Source organism: Eublepharis macularius, chromosome 11, assembly GCF_028583425.1.
Source record: "Eublepharis macularius isolate TG4126 chromosome 11, MPM_Emac_v1.0, whole genome shotgun sequence".
NCBI lineage: Eukaryota > Metazoa > Chordata > Lepidosauria > Squamata > Eublepharidae > Eublepharis > Eublepharis macularius.
Window position 1 is genome coordinate 33,162,617 of NC_072800.1, and position 13,982 is coordinate 33,176,598.

The 13,982-nt window shown below is 44.9% G+C and overlaps 1 protein-coding gene across 1 annotated transcript in view; it reads left to right on the forward strand.

Moving 5' to 3' along the window:
- The window catches only part of TGM4 (transglutaminase 4), a 34,367-nt gene that overhangs the window by 4,982 nt on the left and 15,403 nt on the right, over nt 1-13,982 (forward strand). Inside the window, exons 2-6 of the mRNA XM_054992161.1 lie at nt 4,837-5,016; nt 6,002-6,108; nt 7,268-7,397; nt 10,129-10,247; nt 12,436-12,543. Of these exons, the coding sequence (XP_054848136.1) occupies nt 4,837-5,016; nt 6,002-6,108; nt 7,268-7,397; nt 10,129-10,247; nt 12,436-12,543 (644 nt within the window). The remainder of the gene's footprint in view (nt 1-4,836; nt 5,017-6,001; nt 6,109-7,267; nt 7,398-10,128; nt 10,248-12,435; nt 12,544-13,982) is intronic.

Genomic DNA, 13,982 nt, shown 5'->3' on the forward strand with positions numbered 1-13,982 from the left:
TCTGCCCCCGGCGCCACCAGGGAGGGGGCACCGGGAGCAAAGGCCGGCTGCCAGAGGGCGCAGGCAGCAACACGGGCAGCCTTGCAGCCCCCCACGCTGACTTTCGCCTGCCCCACAGGACAGGGGGCGGCCGGCTTGCCATGCACCCCTGTAGGGCAGGCAAAAGGCAGCGCGGGGGGCTGTGGGGCCGCGGCAAGCTGGCTGTGGGGCTGCAGCAAGCTGGCTGCCCCATCCTGCAGGGCAGGCGAATGGCGCGGGTGGCCTCGCAGCCCCCCCCGTGCTGCTTTTGCCTGCCCTGTAGGGCAGGGGGTGCGCGGCAAGCCGGTCGCCCCCTGTCCTGCGTGGCAGGCAAAAGCAGCGTGGAGAGTTGCGAGGCCACCAGCACCATTCGCCTGCAGGGAGGCGAATGGCACAGCGGCTTCCCAGCCCCGTATGCTGCCTCTGCTCCACCCTGCGTGATATCGTCACCGAAGTGATGTCATCATGCAGCGCGGGCAAAAAACAGCCCGGCGAAGGTTGCCCCGGGCGTGGGCAACCGTAGATCCGGCGCTGCCTGGATAGCCCAGGCTGGCTCAATCTCATCAGCTCTTGGAAGCTAAGCAGGGATGGCCTTGGTTAGTAATTGGATAGGAGACCACCAAGGAAGTCCAGGGTTGCTATGCAGAAGCAGGGCAGGGCAAACCACCTCTGTTAGTTTCTTGCCATGAAAACGAGTCACTATAAGTCACACTATAAGTGTGATGGCACTTTCCACCACCACCACGGAATAACATTGAGTCCGAGCACCCACCTACAGGGGAAGTGGTATAACCCAAGCCCCTATACACTGAGGCCATTTCCACACATGTTGAATAATGCACTTTCAATGCACTTTAGCAATCCTTTAGAAGTGGATTTTGTGTTTCACGCATGAAAACCCAGTTCCAAATGATCATTAAAGAGCATTGAAAGTGCATTATCCAAAGTGTGTGGAAGCAGCCTGAATGACAAACATGCATGTGTAAACTCAACCTGAATACTAATTTGGATCATCATGAAGCAGTCTGACAATGGCTTTGCCATGCAAATATTAAATTTAAGGTTAACTACATGAACTGGCACTGACAGCAAAAAAGGGAGAAATGATTTGGTAGTTTGTCAATTATATGTATATTTATTACTATTTCTGCAATATCAGGGGAAGGTACCTGTGTAGGGGAAGGGCTGTAGCTCATTCATGGAGCACGTGCCTTTCAGGCAGACTGTCCCCGAATTAATGGAGCATTATGATCCTGATGCTGAATGCTGCCTAATGGTAAAAATGTAGGACACGGGAGATGCTTTGCACGGAGACAGTGCTGTGCATGGTCCTGGGAGGTCTATGCATTAATCTGCTTCCACGTTGGGACATTCCATTTCTACAGTCAGCTGCAAGTAGGGCTGAAGCAGCATTTTTTTCATCAGGTTTACTGAACCTATTTGCTCTGCCTAGAATATGTGAAAAAGAGGCTGCAGTGAAGCACGTGCAAAATGCTTTCACCTCACCATTCAATGCTGGCTTTATTTCTCTTCAGCAATGCTCGATCGGTAGCGTTCTGAGACAGAATACAAATGACATAAGTGAAGGGGAATGAATGAATTACATCATTGTGGCCAGTCTGTAAATATAACTGAGGCCTAGATAGCATTTGCAAGCGAGATGGCTACAAGCAGCCAGGGTTTAACAGTGGAAGCCTACCGCGTGAACTTAAAAAGTGTTTCCAAGCTGCTTATCTAAGGAGGAAACAGTCTTTCTGATACTGCATTCATGTCAGCCACATGCAAAGGGGCACGCTGAGTTTGTCAAAGGGAATTTGCATCCTTGTGAAATTGGAACAGACTGCGGGTCTCATGCCACTGTGTTTCTGTCTCTTGTGGACTTCAGCTTGTGAATTATAGCTCCATATGGATTGCTAAATTTGCCAAAAGAGGAGGGCCAGTAATTCAACCTGCCTGAAAGCAGTGCCTTGAACATGGTGTCACCCAGTCCCAGGTGTATAACAACAACAACAACATTCAATTTATATACTACCCTTCAGCACAACTTAATGCCACATTCAGAGTGGTTTACAAAGTGTGTTGTTATTATCCTCCCAACAATCACCCTGTGAGGTTGTTGGAGCTGAAAGAGCTCTGAGAAGCTGTGACTGGCCCAAGGTCACCCAGCTGGCTTCAAGCAGAAGAGTGGGGAATCAAACCTGGTTCTCCAGATTAGAGTCCTGCTGCTCTTACACCAAACTAGCTTAGATAGCTCCAGATATAGGAAGCCTTAATTCCAGTACCTAAGACTCAACCATGACATAAAGCATAAGCTCACACACCAAGCAGCACATTTTACGAATGGCGAAGTGTGTTCCAATTATGTACTGCCCCTCAAGTGTCTGCCATGATAGTGGCAAAGAAACCTTAAAATTAATCCTGGCTGCAGTAGTTTTGGCCTGGCTTCTTAGAGCAGCTAGTTCTTTCAGTGTAGCACCATCTGGGATGTGATGATACTTCCCAGGGATAATGCCATTAGGAAAAATCCAATCATCTCTGGAGCCACTAGAGGAGGAAGAAGGGAGGGGTGACTAGCCATTGCTGGCAAAAGAGAATGGAAGGAGCAGCTGACTTAACTTGTTGCTTTGGGAAGTCAAAAGGCCATGTTGCCACTGCATTGAATTTGAAAACAGATTCCAGAACTAAACAAAAGTGAATTGAAACCTCTGTCATATAAAAGCAAAACCCATTCATACATTTTTAGTCAGAGTACAGTCTAGCTGCGGCTCTATTACCTGGCAATTGAAGCAAGTTCAAATGTACCTTCTTATGAATGCTTCCTGGAGTTTTTTATTTGCGACTTGTTTAATCACAGTCCTCTATTGTGACTTTTTTTGTTAACATTTGAAAACATTATAATGGCAACCCATTAAATCATAAAGCTGTCCTTTGTGAGTCCTTACATGCAATTGCCTGTACATGCTGTGAGCTCAGACAGTCTGTTTCCTAGAGTTGTGTGAGCCCTATCTGACTTATTTATTAAGAGCATTTACATCCCAGCCTTCTGTCCTGGAATGGATCTCCAGGGAAAATCATGGCAAGTTTAAAGCACCATAAAAATCCAAAGACTTTTTTTTTCAAATGACAGCCAAAAGCAATCCTGACAATAAATGCAGGTACTGCAACATTTAAAGGACATAAATCGGTATTGTTGAAGTTAACACAGTCCAGCTTAACAAACACCTCTTAAATACGACTGTCTCTGTCTACTGGCAGTAGAGATGATGCAAGGCAGACTTCCCCTAGGAGGGCTTTCCAAAGTCATGGTGCTGCTGTTGAGGTCCTCCACTGTTGAGGTCCTCTCTCACACATCCACCTACCATACTTCTGAATTCCTCTATACACCTGTCCAGGAACTGAAATCATCATTGGAGGCATTTAGGGCTCCATTGATGACTTCAGCGCATTGACAGGTGTGTAGAGGAGTTCTCTGGGATAATGTGACAACAGAACACCCAGGGCTTTAAAGATTGCAACTGGGGATGCTCGAACACCCATCAATCCAGCTTATATCCTGTTGGACAGTAGTGAACAGGGAGCCAATTTTCCAATGGATTGTTCATTGACAGGCTTGTAACTGGCAGGTTTCTTCACGGTATTCCTCCCTGCAGTACAGTGCAATACACTCAGCTTCTCGCGCATGTGCCCCGTTGTCTCACAGCCCAGCTGAGTTGTTCTTCTCCTTCCTTGCTGTACCACTCTTCCGCTAGGCAGGCAGTTGTTTAAATAGACAGTTACATCAGTCATAAATAAACGTACTGTTTTTAAACGTTTTAAAACGTAGTGTTCATCTAAGTAGTACTTATGTCTGCTTTATTTTCATGCCTGCGCAGGTTAAAAAAAAACACTGCAAACTTGTTTGGCAGGCATTTGAGGTGGATGTTGCTGAATCTAGCAGACCCTTTCAGGTCGGCAGCCATGCTGGTCTGCAGTAGAAAAGCAAGATTTGAGTCCAGTAGGACCTTAAAGACCAACAAAATTTCTAGGGTATAAGCATTCAAGAGTCAAACTTCCCTTTGTCAGCTACCTGCTTGACCATCAATTGTTTTTTTAAAGCCTGATAAATATGTTTAAGACTCTTCTTTTATCTTTCACATATTACCAATGTTGGCAGAAAGATTCAAAATGCTTTAAGTAACTCATGAAATTTGCTTAAGCAGGATGTCAGATAAACTTTTTGTTGATGTAATAGTTTGATGCTGACTGTGTGTTTCTGAAAAGCAAGGTTGGTATAATCAGTCCCAAAGAAGAAATCCTTCAGTTACATTTTTTACGCTGCCAGGGGAAATTGCAATCCGCAGCCTGCCATTGGCTTTACTCAGTTATGTTTAGTTAACAGAGAACAATGTCTGTAGTAATTCCTTCTTCCTTTTCTTTAGGAAGAAGCCATTCCACTTCTTTGATCAAACTATTTTTTTTCAAAAAAAATTGGCATTCAACAAAAATTCCTGGGGCATCTTTGTCATTTCTTGTCTTCTTTTACCAGTAATGACATGTTGATTTTACTTAAGGCATTTTTTACCCTGTTTCCCCATACAGTTAACTCCAAGGTAGCTGGAAACAAAGAAAGAAACAATAATGAAATAAAACTATACAGAGCAATCCAACAACGAAAAGTCTCTTTTGGAATTGGTAACAAAAATGAAAGATATGAATGAAAATAAGCCGTTTTGGGTCCCCATTGAGGAGAAAAGGGAGATATAAATAGCTATATAAATAATTAGTAAAAAAAGTCTTGCTTGTTCTCTCTCCCTCCCATCCAATCTTTATAATTTCCAGGAGGTCCTCTGAAGTCTGTTGGAGTTGATTTCCTCAGAGATCAGAATACTCGTCTCCACCACACCAATGATTACACTAACTCAAGTCTGATTGTGAGACGTGGGGATGAATTCCAGTTGAAGGTGACTTTTAGCAGAGAGCTGAAAGACCAGGATAAAATTACGCTGCAGCTCACTATTGGTAAGATGACATTTTTGGGGTTAATTACAGTGTATCAAGGTGAGAATATATATTCCTTCTCTTCATAGTTTCCACATTACAACCAGAAGCAGACTGTACAAATGTATTCACACAAGGGTCAAACCGTGTAAGAAAGTATCAATATTACATTTCTCAGACTACTTTTCTCAGCTCTATAAGGCTCCACTGATATCGTAGCAGATTCCCCACTTGCTGCTGCTGCTTCATCATCTTCATTTTCTTTCACATTGTCTGAACAGCCGTAAGGGCTAGAAGCTTGATTTTTTCCCTGTTGTTTTACTGAGTTTCTTGGGATTTTGCAGCAGATACTAGTTTCTCTGCTAAATAGACAACTATTTGCAACGATATTGCACTAGAATGTATATATTGGGGCTAATGCAGACATTCTTGCACCTCCTCAGTATCGGAGTCTATTTGGCAAGCTGTGTTGCTGATGACTCACTTTTTATCCTGGCACAGGCGCAGTGAGTCGTCAGCAACATGGTGACGGACAAGCCTGGAAAAGCAGCAGCCGCAGAGGTGGGAGGGAGGCCCGACAAGTCAGCGTAGCCCTCTGGAGGCCCCGCAGCAGCCATAGAGGCGGCAGGGAGGCCCACCTTGCTGTCTTTCTCCATCACGGTGGCCTCAGCAGAGAAGCCTGCCACAGTGCCACACTCCTCCCAAGCCCATTGTTCACACAACAGGCTTGGTTGCTTGTAAAAGAATAAAGTAACAAAATAGATAACTGAGAAACTGTTCACCCCACCCATAAATTTCATGGACATGCTGTTTCAGAATAGACACTACAAATGAAGACTCTGCTCTCCTGCTATTCTCTGACATACTGCAACATTACCCTCTATTTATTTATTTATTTATTTATTTATTTATTTATTTATTTATTTATTTATTTATATTCCGCCTTCCCCACATCAGCAGGCTCAGGGTGGATTACAACAAAGTTTATGAACATGTATTCTTCTAGGTGAAAATCCAAAGCAATCGAGCGGGACTCTTTTATCCTTAAATGCAAGATCAGGACAGGAGGTTAACCGCTGGCGTGCCACCATCCGTCAAACAAACGGGAAGGAGGTATGTCATCTGGAATAGCACCAGTGTAGAGGTTGAGGTGTCGGACTAGGATCTGGGAAAACCAGGTTTGAATCTCCACTCTGCCATGCAAGCTCTCTGGGGGAATTTATGTTAGTCACTCTCTCTCAGCCATAGCTACATCACAGGATTCGTAGGAGGACACATTAGTTGAGGGGAGAAGGATATACACTGCCCTGGGCTCCTTGCAGGGCGGGTGTGTGTGGAGGAGGATAGATACAAATCACATTGAAAAATTATGCTGCAGGGTCCCATAGGGGTCCATCTTATCCCTAGTGCTATTTAACATCTACATGAAACTGCTGGGAGAGGTCATCTGTAGATTTGGAGTGAGATGCCACCATTATGCGGATAGGGAGAAGATGAAAGGGCCACACCAAGCTCAGACATAAGGAAACAGGCAAAAAGCCAGTGGTGCAAATCAAGGAAGAATACTCCATTGTTCAGGTAAAGAATCCTGTATGCATTTCACAGTAAAGCTTCTTCAGAGGAATTTGTGAGTCCTTCAATATTTCTACCGGAACAATAACATATTCTTTCTTATTTTGCACCCAAAAGCGGCTGACCCAAAGTGGGAACCCAGCATAGCTGAAAACATTCTCCCCTTTTTTCATTTTATCCTCAGAATAACCCTGTAAGGTAGGTTAGGCTGAGGGAGAGTGACTGACCCAAGGTCGCCCAGCAAGTTTCCATAGCAGAGTAGAGATTTGAACCCAGGTCTCCCAGACCCTAGTAGTACATTCTAACCGTTATACCATACTGGCTGGCTGGAATAATTTTTTCTTAAGCTACATTTGTATAATTTTTTTCTTATGGAATGATCTAGTGGCTTTCTTGAAGCTGTCCCAGCCAAGGGACAAAGCAGTCAAACATAATGAAAAACGAACTCAGCAGCACAGACCGTGACTACTTGTCTTTGCATGCTAGAAGAGACTGCTGTGCGCCTGCTGGGCACAAAGATCCATACTCGGCCCTGCTTTCACCATCTGCTTGCATTTCCCCGGAATGGATTACGAGTTCCTCCTCCTCCTCTTCCTCCACTACATGTGCCACTCCCATTGACGCAGAGGAATGGGGATGTCCCCTTTATTCGAAATGGTATTGTGGTGCTATGATAATGATGATTTTGTGTTTTCCATAGTGCCTGGTCGTTGTGACCAGTCCAGCAGATGCAATTGTTGGAAAATACCTTCTGAATGTGAAAACTGGGCCTAATATCTATCAGCCTGAGAAGAGATGTATTTATGTTTTGTTCAACCCATGGTGTAAAGGTAATCAACACAGCCTAAAAAGGTGTCATTTCTGATTCAGTTCTATAATGTGAGACGATCCCACAAGAAGTAGTAAAATATTTTAATATTGAACTGAGGCTCCCTTGATTTTTGTTGCTGTTGACAATATAATCACCATTTAAGCCTAAGGAAGAATGTATTTCAAAAGTAAATAACACATGGGAAACAGGTCCCTGTCCTAAGTCCTGACTCAAATTAAACAGGGCCTCGTTTTCATAGAGGCCCTTCGGTGTATTTCACTGCTTTCTTTTCACTGGAAATGGCTGGACTGGGATAGGTCCAGGTCACTACATTGTGTGGCTCAAAGACAACTGCTTTCCATTCCAAGGTCTGCTGCTTCCATTGAAACCACTGTATCGTTCTTAGAATTGCTTAAGGTCTGTTCCAGCATTTCTTCAACTCTGTATTAGATTTTGGCTGGTTTTAAATCTTTGCAAACTTGTATGTAGAGACTCTATTACATTGTATATTGAAATGTCCTTGAAATGAACTGTACTAACTCACACTGTGTGATCTGTCTTGAATCTCAGTGAGAAAGGTGGACTATAAATGACATAAATAAATAGAACACATAACCAACCAACCTGCTGAACGCACTCTATGCAAATAGCCAGTGCATAAATAGTTAGAACTGAGGTGAATGTTAATGTTATTAAAATTTTTAAAAAAAGAGAGAACTGAGGTGAATAATAACTGCTCTGTTCCCACAGCATGTAAAGCACAGAGCAATAATGAATTGGAGCTTTGCTCATAGGGAAGCTATTGGTTTTATTTGCAATTGTTTCTAGACAGCTAAGGGATCACCACACCACCTGAACAGTTTTACTCAGGCATTTATTTATTTAACGCCTATATGCGCCCCCTCACCCAGTTGGTGCGGAGGTTTGGGCTGGGTTGTCATCAATATGCGGATGACACCCAACTTTTTCTGTTGATGGACGGCTGGCCAGACACGGCCCCAGACAATCTGGCCAGAGCTTTGGAGGCTGTGACGGCATGGTTGAAACAGAGCAGGCTGAAATTGAACCCAGTGAAGACGGAGGTCCTGCAGCTGGGACGGGGGCTGCCAGATGTCAGGATCCAGCTCCCTGCCCTGGATGGGACACCACTGGCAACTTTGCCAGTGGTAAAGAGTCTGGGTGTGTTCCTGGATGCCTGCCTATCGATGGAGGCCCAGGTCACGGCGGTTGCCAAGTCTGCATTTTTCCATCTTTGTCAGATCAGGCAACTTGCCCCCTACCTGACACCCCAGGACCTGGCTACAGTGATCCATGCAACGGTCACCTCCAGGCTAGATTACTGTAACTCACTCTACGCTGGGCTACCCCTGGGCCTGATCCGGAAACTACAACTGGTCCAGAATGCGGCGGCACTGGCTTCCGGTTGAATTCCGAATCAGGTTCAAAGTGTTGGTTCTTACCTTTAAAGCCCTGAGTGGGTTGGGACCAGCATATCTTCGGGACCGCCTCTCCCTGTACGTTCCCCAGAGATCGCTTTGATCAGCGAATAAATATTTACTTGTGGTCCCCGGCCCTAAGGAAGCCCGCCTCGCTTCAACCAGGGCCAGGGCCTTTTCAGTCCTGGCCCCAGGAACGCTCTGTCAATGGAAACCCGGGCCCAGCGGTACATATTAACGTTCCGCCGGGCCTGTAAGACAAAGCTGTTCCGCCAGGCATTCAGTGATTGAAGGGGGCGGTGCCATGTCGGCCTCCCACCTTTGGGGTGGGGGAGGGTTCTCCCCACCACTGCACTTTGTTAATTTGTTTTATTGTTTGTATATTGATTTTAGTTCTTGTTTTTATCGATTTTAACTGTTCACCGCCCAGAGCCCCTGGGGATGGGTGGTATATAAATTGAAATATAAATAAATAAATAAATAAAATGGCAACAGAAGTCTTTTCAAAAGAAATCGTCCCAAGAACCAGCATACGTTGTTTTTTTCTGCTTTCATATTTGCTGCCTCTCCCTCCCCCTCCCCTCAAAGTGAGGAGCAGTAAGAAACGAGAAGGCCTCAGTCCACACCCTGCATGGAAGCCATTCCCTGAGGAGAGTAACTGCCTCACCCTTACTCCGACAATTTATAAAAAGCTCAGTTGAACCAGTGCACTTCTAAGACCTGAACTACACATTCAGAAACATCACGCACACAATCTTTCCTGGCCTTGAAGGAATCACTATCATATCCTGAAAGTGTTTCCTATCACTGCTTACATTTAATGAAGAAAGGGCCTTCTGGCCCTTTGGGGGCTAGATTTACTGAAACCTTAATAGACTGTTTGGCTCTATGGCAGCAATGCCTAGCTGAAAGTTTCACTTGTAGCTACCGTTGATGAATAACTTTCTTCTATTGTTGTTGTTGTTGTTTATATCCCTCCCTCCCCACACAATATAATGTGTAGGTTAGCCCTGAAACAAGAAGAAATTTAACATTTGGTAATCGGAATAATGTTAGAAAACAAATATAACTGACTAATATTTGGCAACGGTAGCCAGTGTCTTGGTATCTACATCTGTAACAGGGAAGTGGGGACACGAGCTGATACAAAAGTCTGTTTTTTTAGTCCATTCGTTTTACCTGTATTTCTGCCAAAGTCTCTGGCTCTTTGAGAGCCATAAGTGCCTTGTTCATCCAGCTGTGAGAGTGTCTTTCTCCAGCCAGACTGTCAATTGATTGACAAAGGTAGTGATGCTCTCATGTCTTTGCTTTTAGCTGACTCTGTTTTCATGCCTAATGATGATGAACGAGCTGAGTACGTTCTCAATGATACCGGCTATATCTATGTTGGATCAACAAAAAATATATACGGAAGACCTTGGAATTTTGGGCAGGTAAAAAAGGCACATCTCTCTAATCTATCCAATAATTTGTCAGCAGGTGTTATTACTCTGTTTTGTGAAATAAATGCAAATCATAGATGGATAAATAGGTATGGTACTAGATTTTGCTTTATTAACTAGTGAAACAGAATGGAACCTTTTCAGTGCAATCCTAAGCAGAGTTACTCCGATAGGAGTAACTCTTCTGAGGATTGTGCTGTTTGGTCCACTTCTGCAGAACTTCAGAGTCCAAGGGTGCTTCCACACGGCATCAGTTCCTCTCTTTCCTTTCAATGCTGCTATGAATGCAAAGGGATTTGTAAAGGTGATGGAGCTTCTGCATGCCCCCCCCCAAGCCTTCCACTCCCCCTCTCTTCACGACCAGCTGTCTTTCTGTCTGCAGTGCATTACTGCAGTGTTTTAACACTGTAGCTATATACTTATAATGAGAAAATAGCAAGAAAGTGGAGCATGAGTTCTGTGTAGAAGCAGCCCAAGCACTGCAAAGTACAATAAGTTGGGCTTAGACCTGAGTTCTGATGTCACGATAGCCTGGCTTTGGACAATTACATTCTGCTCAGTTTCTCTCGCAGTAAATCAGGAATTAATGTTGCTTGTGAGAAATGAAAGGCTGCCATCAACCAGAAGATTAAATTCCTTGATTACTTATAAAACATTGAGCAGGATCTAGGTCCAAGAGCACCTTAAAGATCAATTAGATTTCCAAGGTATGAGCTTTGACTCTCAGAAGCTCATACCTGGGAAATCTAGTTGGTCTTTAAGGTACTACTGGACCAGGATCTTGCTCTTCGACTGCCAACCAAGATGGCTACCTACATGAAATTATAAAACATTGTTCCTTCGGAAACAAAGGGAGTTACGCTGGCAGCACAGTAATGTGAGCATTCACAAATGTCTTGTGAGTAAACCATTAGCGTTGGTCTCCAGCATTCTCTGGGGTCTTTCTTGAGTTTTCAGAACACCTGCTTGATCAATTATGGCAATAGGTAAAAAGGAAGGTCAGTCTACCACCAGGTGGCAGTAGCTCACTGGCACATAGCTGTCCATGAGGAAAGTCTTTATGCTGTGATGCTCTGCTGCAATATAAGAGAGAATCCAAAGGATGTCTGTGTGTACAGAATGCTTTCTGTAGCTTCCATCATTGTCCTTAAAGGTGCCTGTGCGCCCTGATTAAGAACTGCCTGCGGTTTAGAAGCATCAAGGATCTCTTTTGCATTGGAGCACAGGAACTAAACGCCTTCAAAACACTTCCAAATAAGAGCTTAACAGCAAGCATTTCTTAGAAAGAAAAATTTAAACCTCAACAACCTCTTCACGCTATATGCATGAAATGACAGGGTTTTTTTTCAGCAATAGCATACTTGAAGGTTCACCTACTCCCATATGAACTTAGTCCACCACTCCGGTCATCTTCAGAGGCCCTGCGAGGGGTGCCCCCCCCCCACCATCTGAGCCTAGATGGGTGACAACAACCCAAGAACAGGCTTCTTGGTCATGGTGCCCAAACTCTGGAAATCCTTCCCTATCTCTCTCTCTGTGTTGTTGACTTTCACTATCAGGCAGGGCTTTTTTTCTGGGAAAAGAGGTGGTGGAACTCAGTGGTGGAACTCAGGACCACACAATGATGTCACTTTGGGTCAGTTGGAACAAGGGGGGAATTTTTTAAAGTTTAAATCGCTCTCAGCGAAAATGGCCACATGGCCGGTGGCCCCGCCCCCTGATCTCCAGACAGAGGGGAGTTTAGATTGCCCGCCGTGCCGCTGCACAGCGGGCAATCTAAACTCTCCTCTGTCTGGAGATCAGGGGGCGGGGCCACCGGCCATGTGGCCATTTTCAAGAGGTGCTGGAACTCCGTTCCACCGCATTGCTGCTGAAAAAAAGCCCTGCTATCAGGTGAAGACTTTTTTGTTTTGTTTGGCATTCACTTGCTAACTCTCATTGTCCCTTCTCTCTGTTTGTGCGTCTCTGTTTTTATGTATTCCTATGTTTAAATTGTTATATATATGTCTGTATTTTATATATCTGAATTTTAAACACTGTTTTAATGTTTTAATTGTTCACTGCCTGGGTATCCTCAGTTAGGTGGGAAAGCGGCATGCAAATATTTAAAATAAATAGTTGTTTTTAAGAACAATCAGACTTTGTGTCCTCTTCATTCTGCTCCCCTACATACACACAGTTTGAGGAAGATGTCTTGGACTGCTGCATGTACCTTCTGGACAAAAGCCAGCTCAAGCAGAGCGTGAGGAAGGATCCTATCATCATCTCCAGGAGCATGTCTGCTTTGGTATGTCCTTCCATCAATGGCTCGATTCAGATTGGTTCTTGTTAGTGCATGGAGAAGAAACCATTCCTACCCCAAGCCACGCATGACTCCCTGGTCATGGATGCCATAGAAAATCTCTACTCAGTGCAGCAGGAAGTCATATTTCAATGCATCTGTCTGCATTTGCGCACCATGTGCTGTGTAGCTCAGGATGCCAGCAAATGGAATGGTCCATGTGTTTAGACCACATTGCTTGTCCTGATTTAAATTTTGCTGAGGAAAGGCAGATGGGACCCTCTGGGGACAGGCCAGAACAGTGGCAAGGCAGAACTGCAGCTAATGAATGCACAGCCCACCTAGAATGTTATTTCTCTTCACCTAGGATTTTTTAAAATACCGGGCTTTTCATTTTTGCCACAGCAGGTCTCATTTAAAAAACAGGTGTCTTAAAGATTATGAGTTGTTTTTAAGAGCAAAAAAAAATCCCTTTAAGTTATGAACATGACAAGGTGCTTAAAAGGAAAAGGGGCAGCCAACTTATTCAGCCTGAGTCCTGACCGTAACATTGCTATCCCCAGGGCTTTTTTTCAGCAGGAACGCGGTGGAACGGAGTTCCGGAACCTCTTGAAAATAGTCACATGGCTGGTGGCCCCGCCCCCTGATCTCCAGACAGAGGGGAGCTTAGATTACCCTCCGTGCCACTGAGCGGCACGGAGGGCAATCTCAACTCCCCTCTGTCTGGAGATCAGGGGGCGGGGCCACCAGCCATGTGACCATTTTCTGCGAGGGCAACCCACTGAGTTCCACCACCTCTTTTCCCAGAAAAAAAGCCCTGGCTATCCCCCTATGCAAACTGGCCGGGGAGTGTCTGGCCTCATCTGGAAATGCTGCAGCCCCGCCTGATGGGGAAGGCTGGCTACTGCCCTGAGTTTGACCTGCCATGAGTCCAAGTCCACCCAGATATTTGCTAAAGACTCTCCTCATCTCTGGAATTGGCCTTGCAGTGTCGCTTTGTTTTCTGACACTGATTTGCAAATGAAGCTAAAGAACTGCCCGGTAAAGTGGCACTAAAGGGTACTCTGGTACCCTCAAGGCATTAGAGCGGAATTTAGGCAGGCAGGCAGGGGATGTGATGATCTTTCATGATCAGAAGTGCGCAGTTTTTCTGATCATGGGGAAAGCACATCTGGAATCAGTGCTGGATTTCTCTCTCTTTGCTTACTGCTGACCAGGTAGTCATAACCTGATAGTGCCCATCAGATCTTTGGAGAGGTGCAGCCTTCTGAGTGTGCAGCCCCCAGCATCAAGGCCATAACATAGTCATTTTCTACATCTCACCAATTGCCTTCCACTTGTCCTGTATGCTGTTAAATATAGGGGAAAGGGCTAGGAATGTGTGCATGACATTAAAGACACTTACTTATTCTGCAGTTGCTGGACAATAAGTGTGCAGGGTGTCA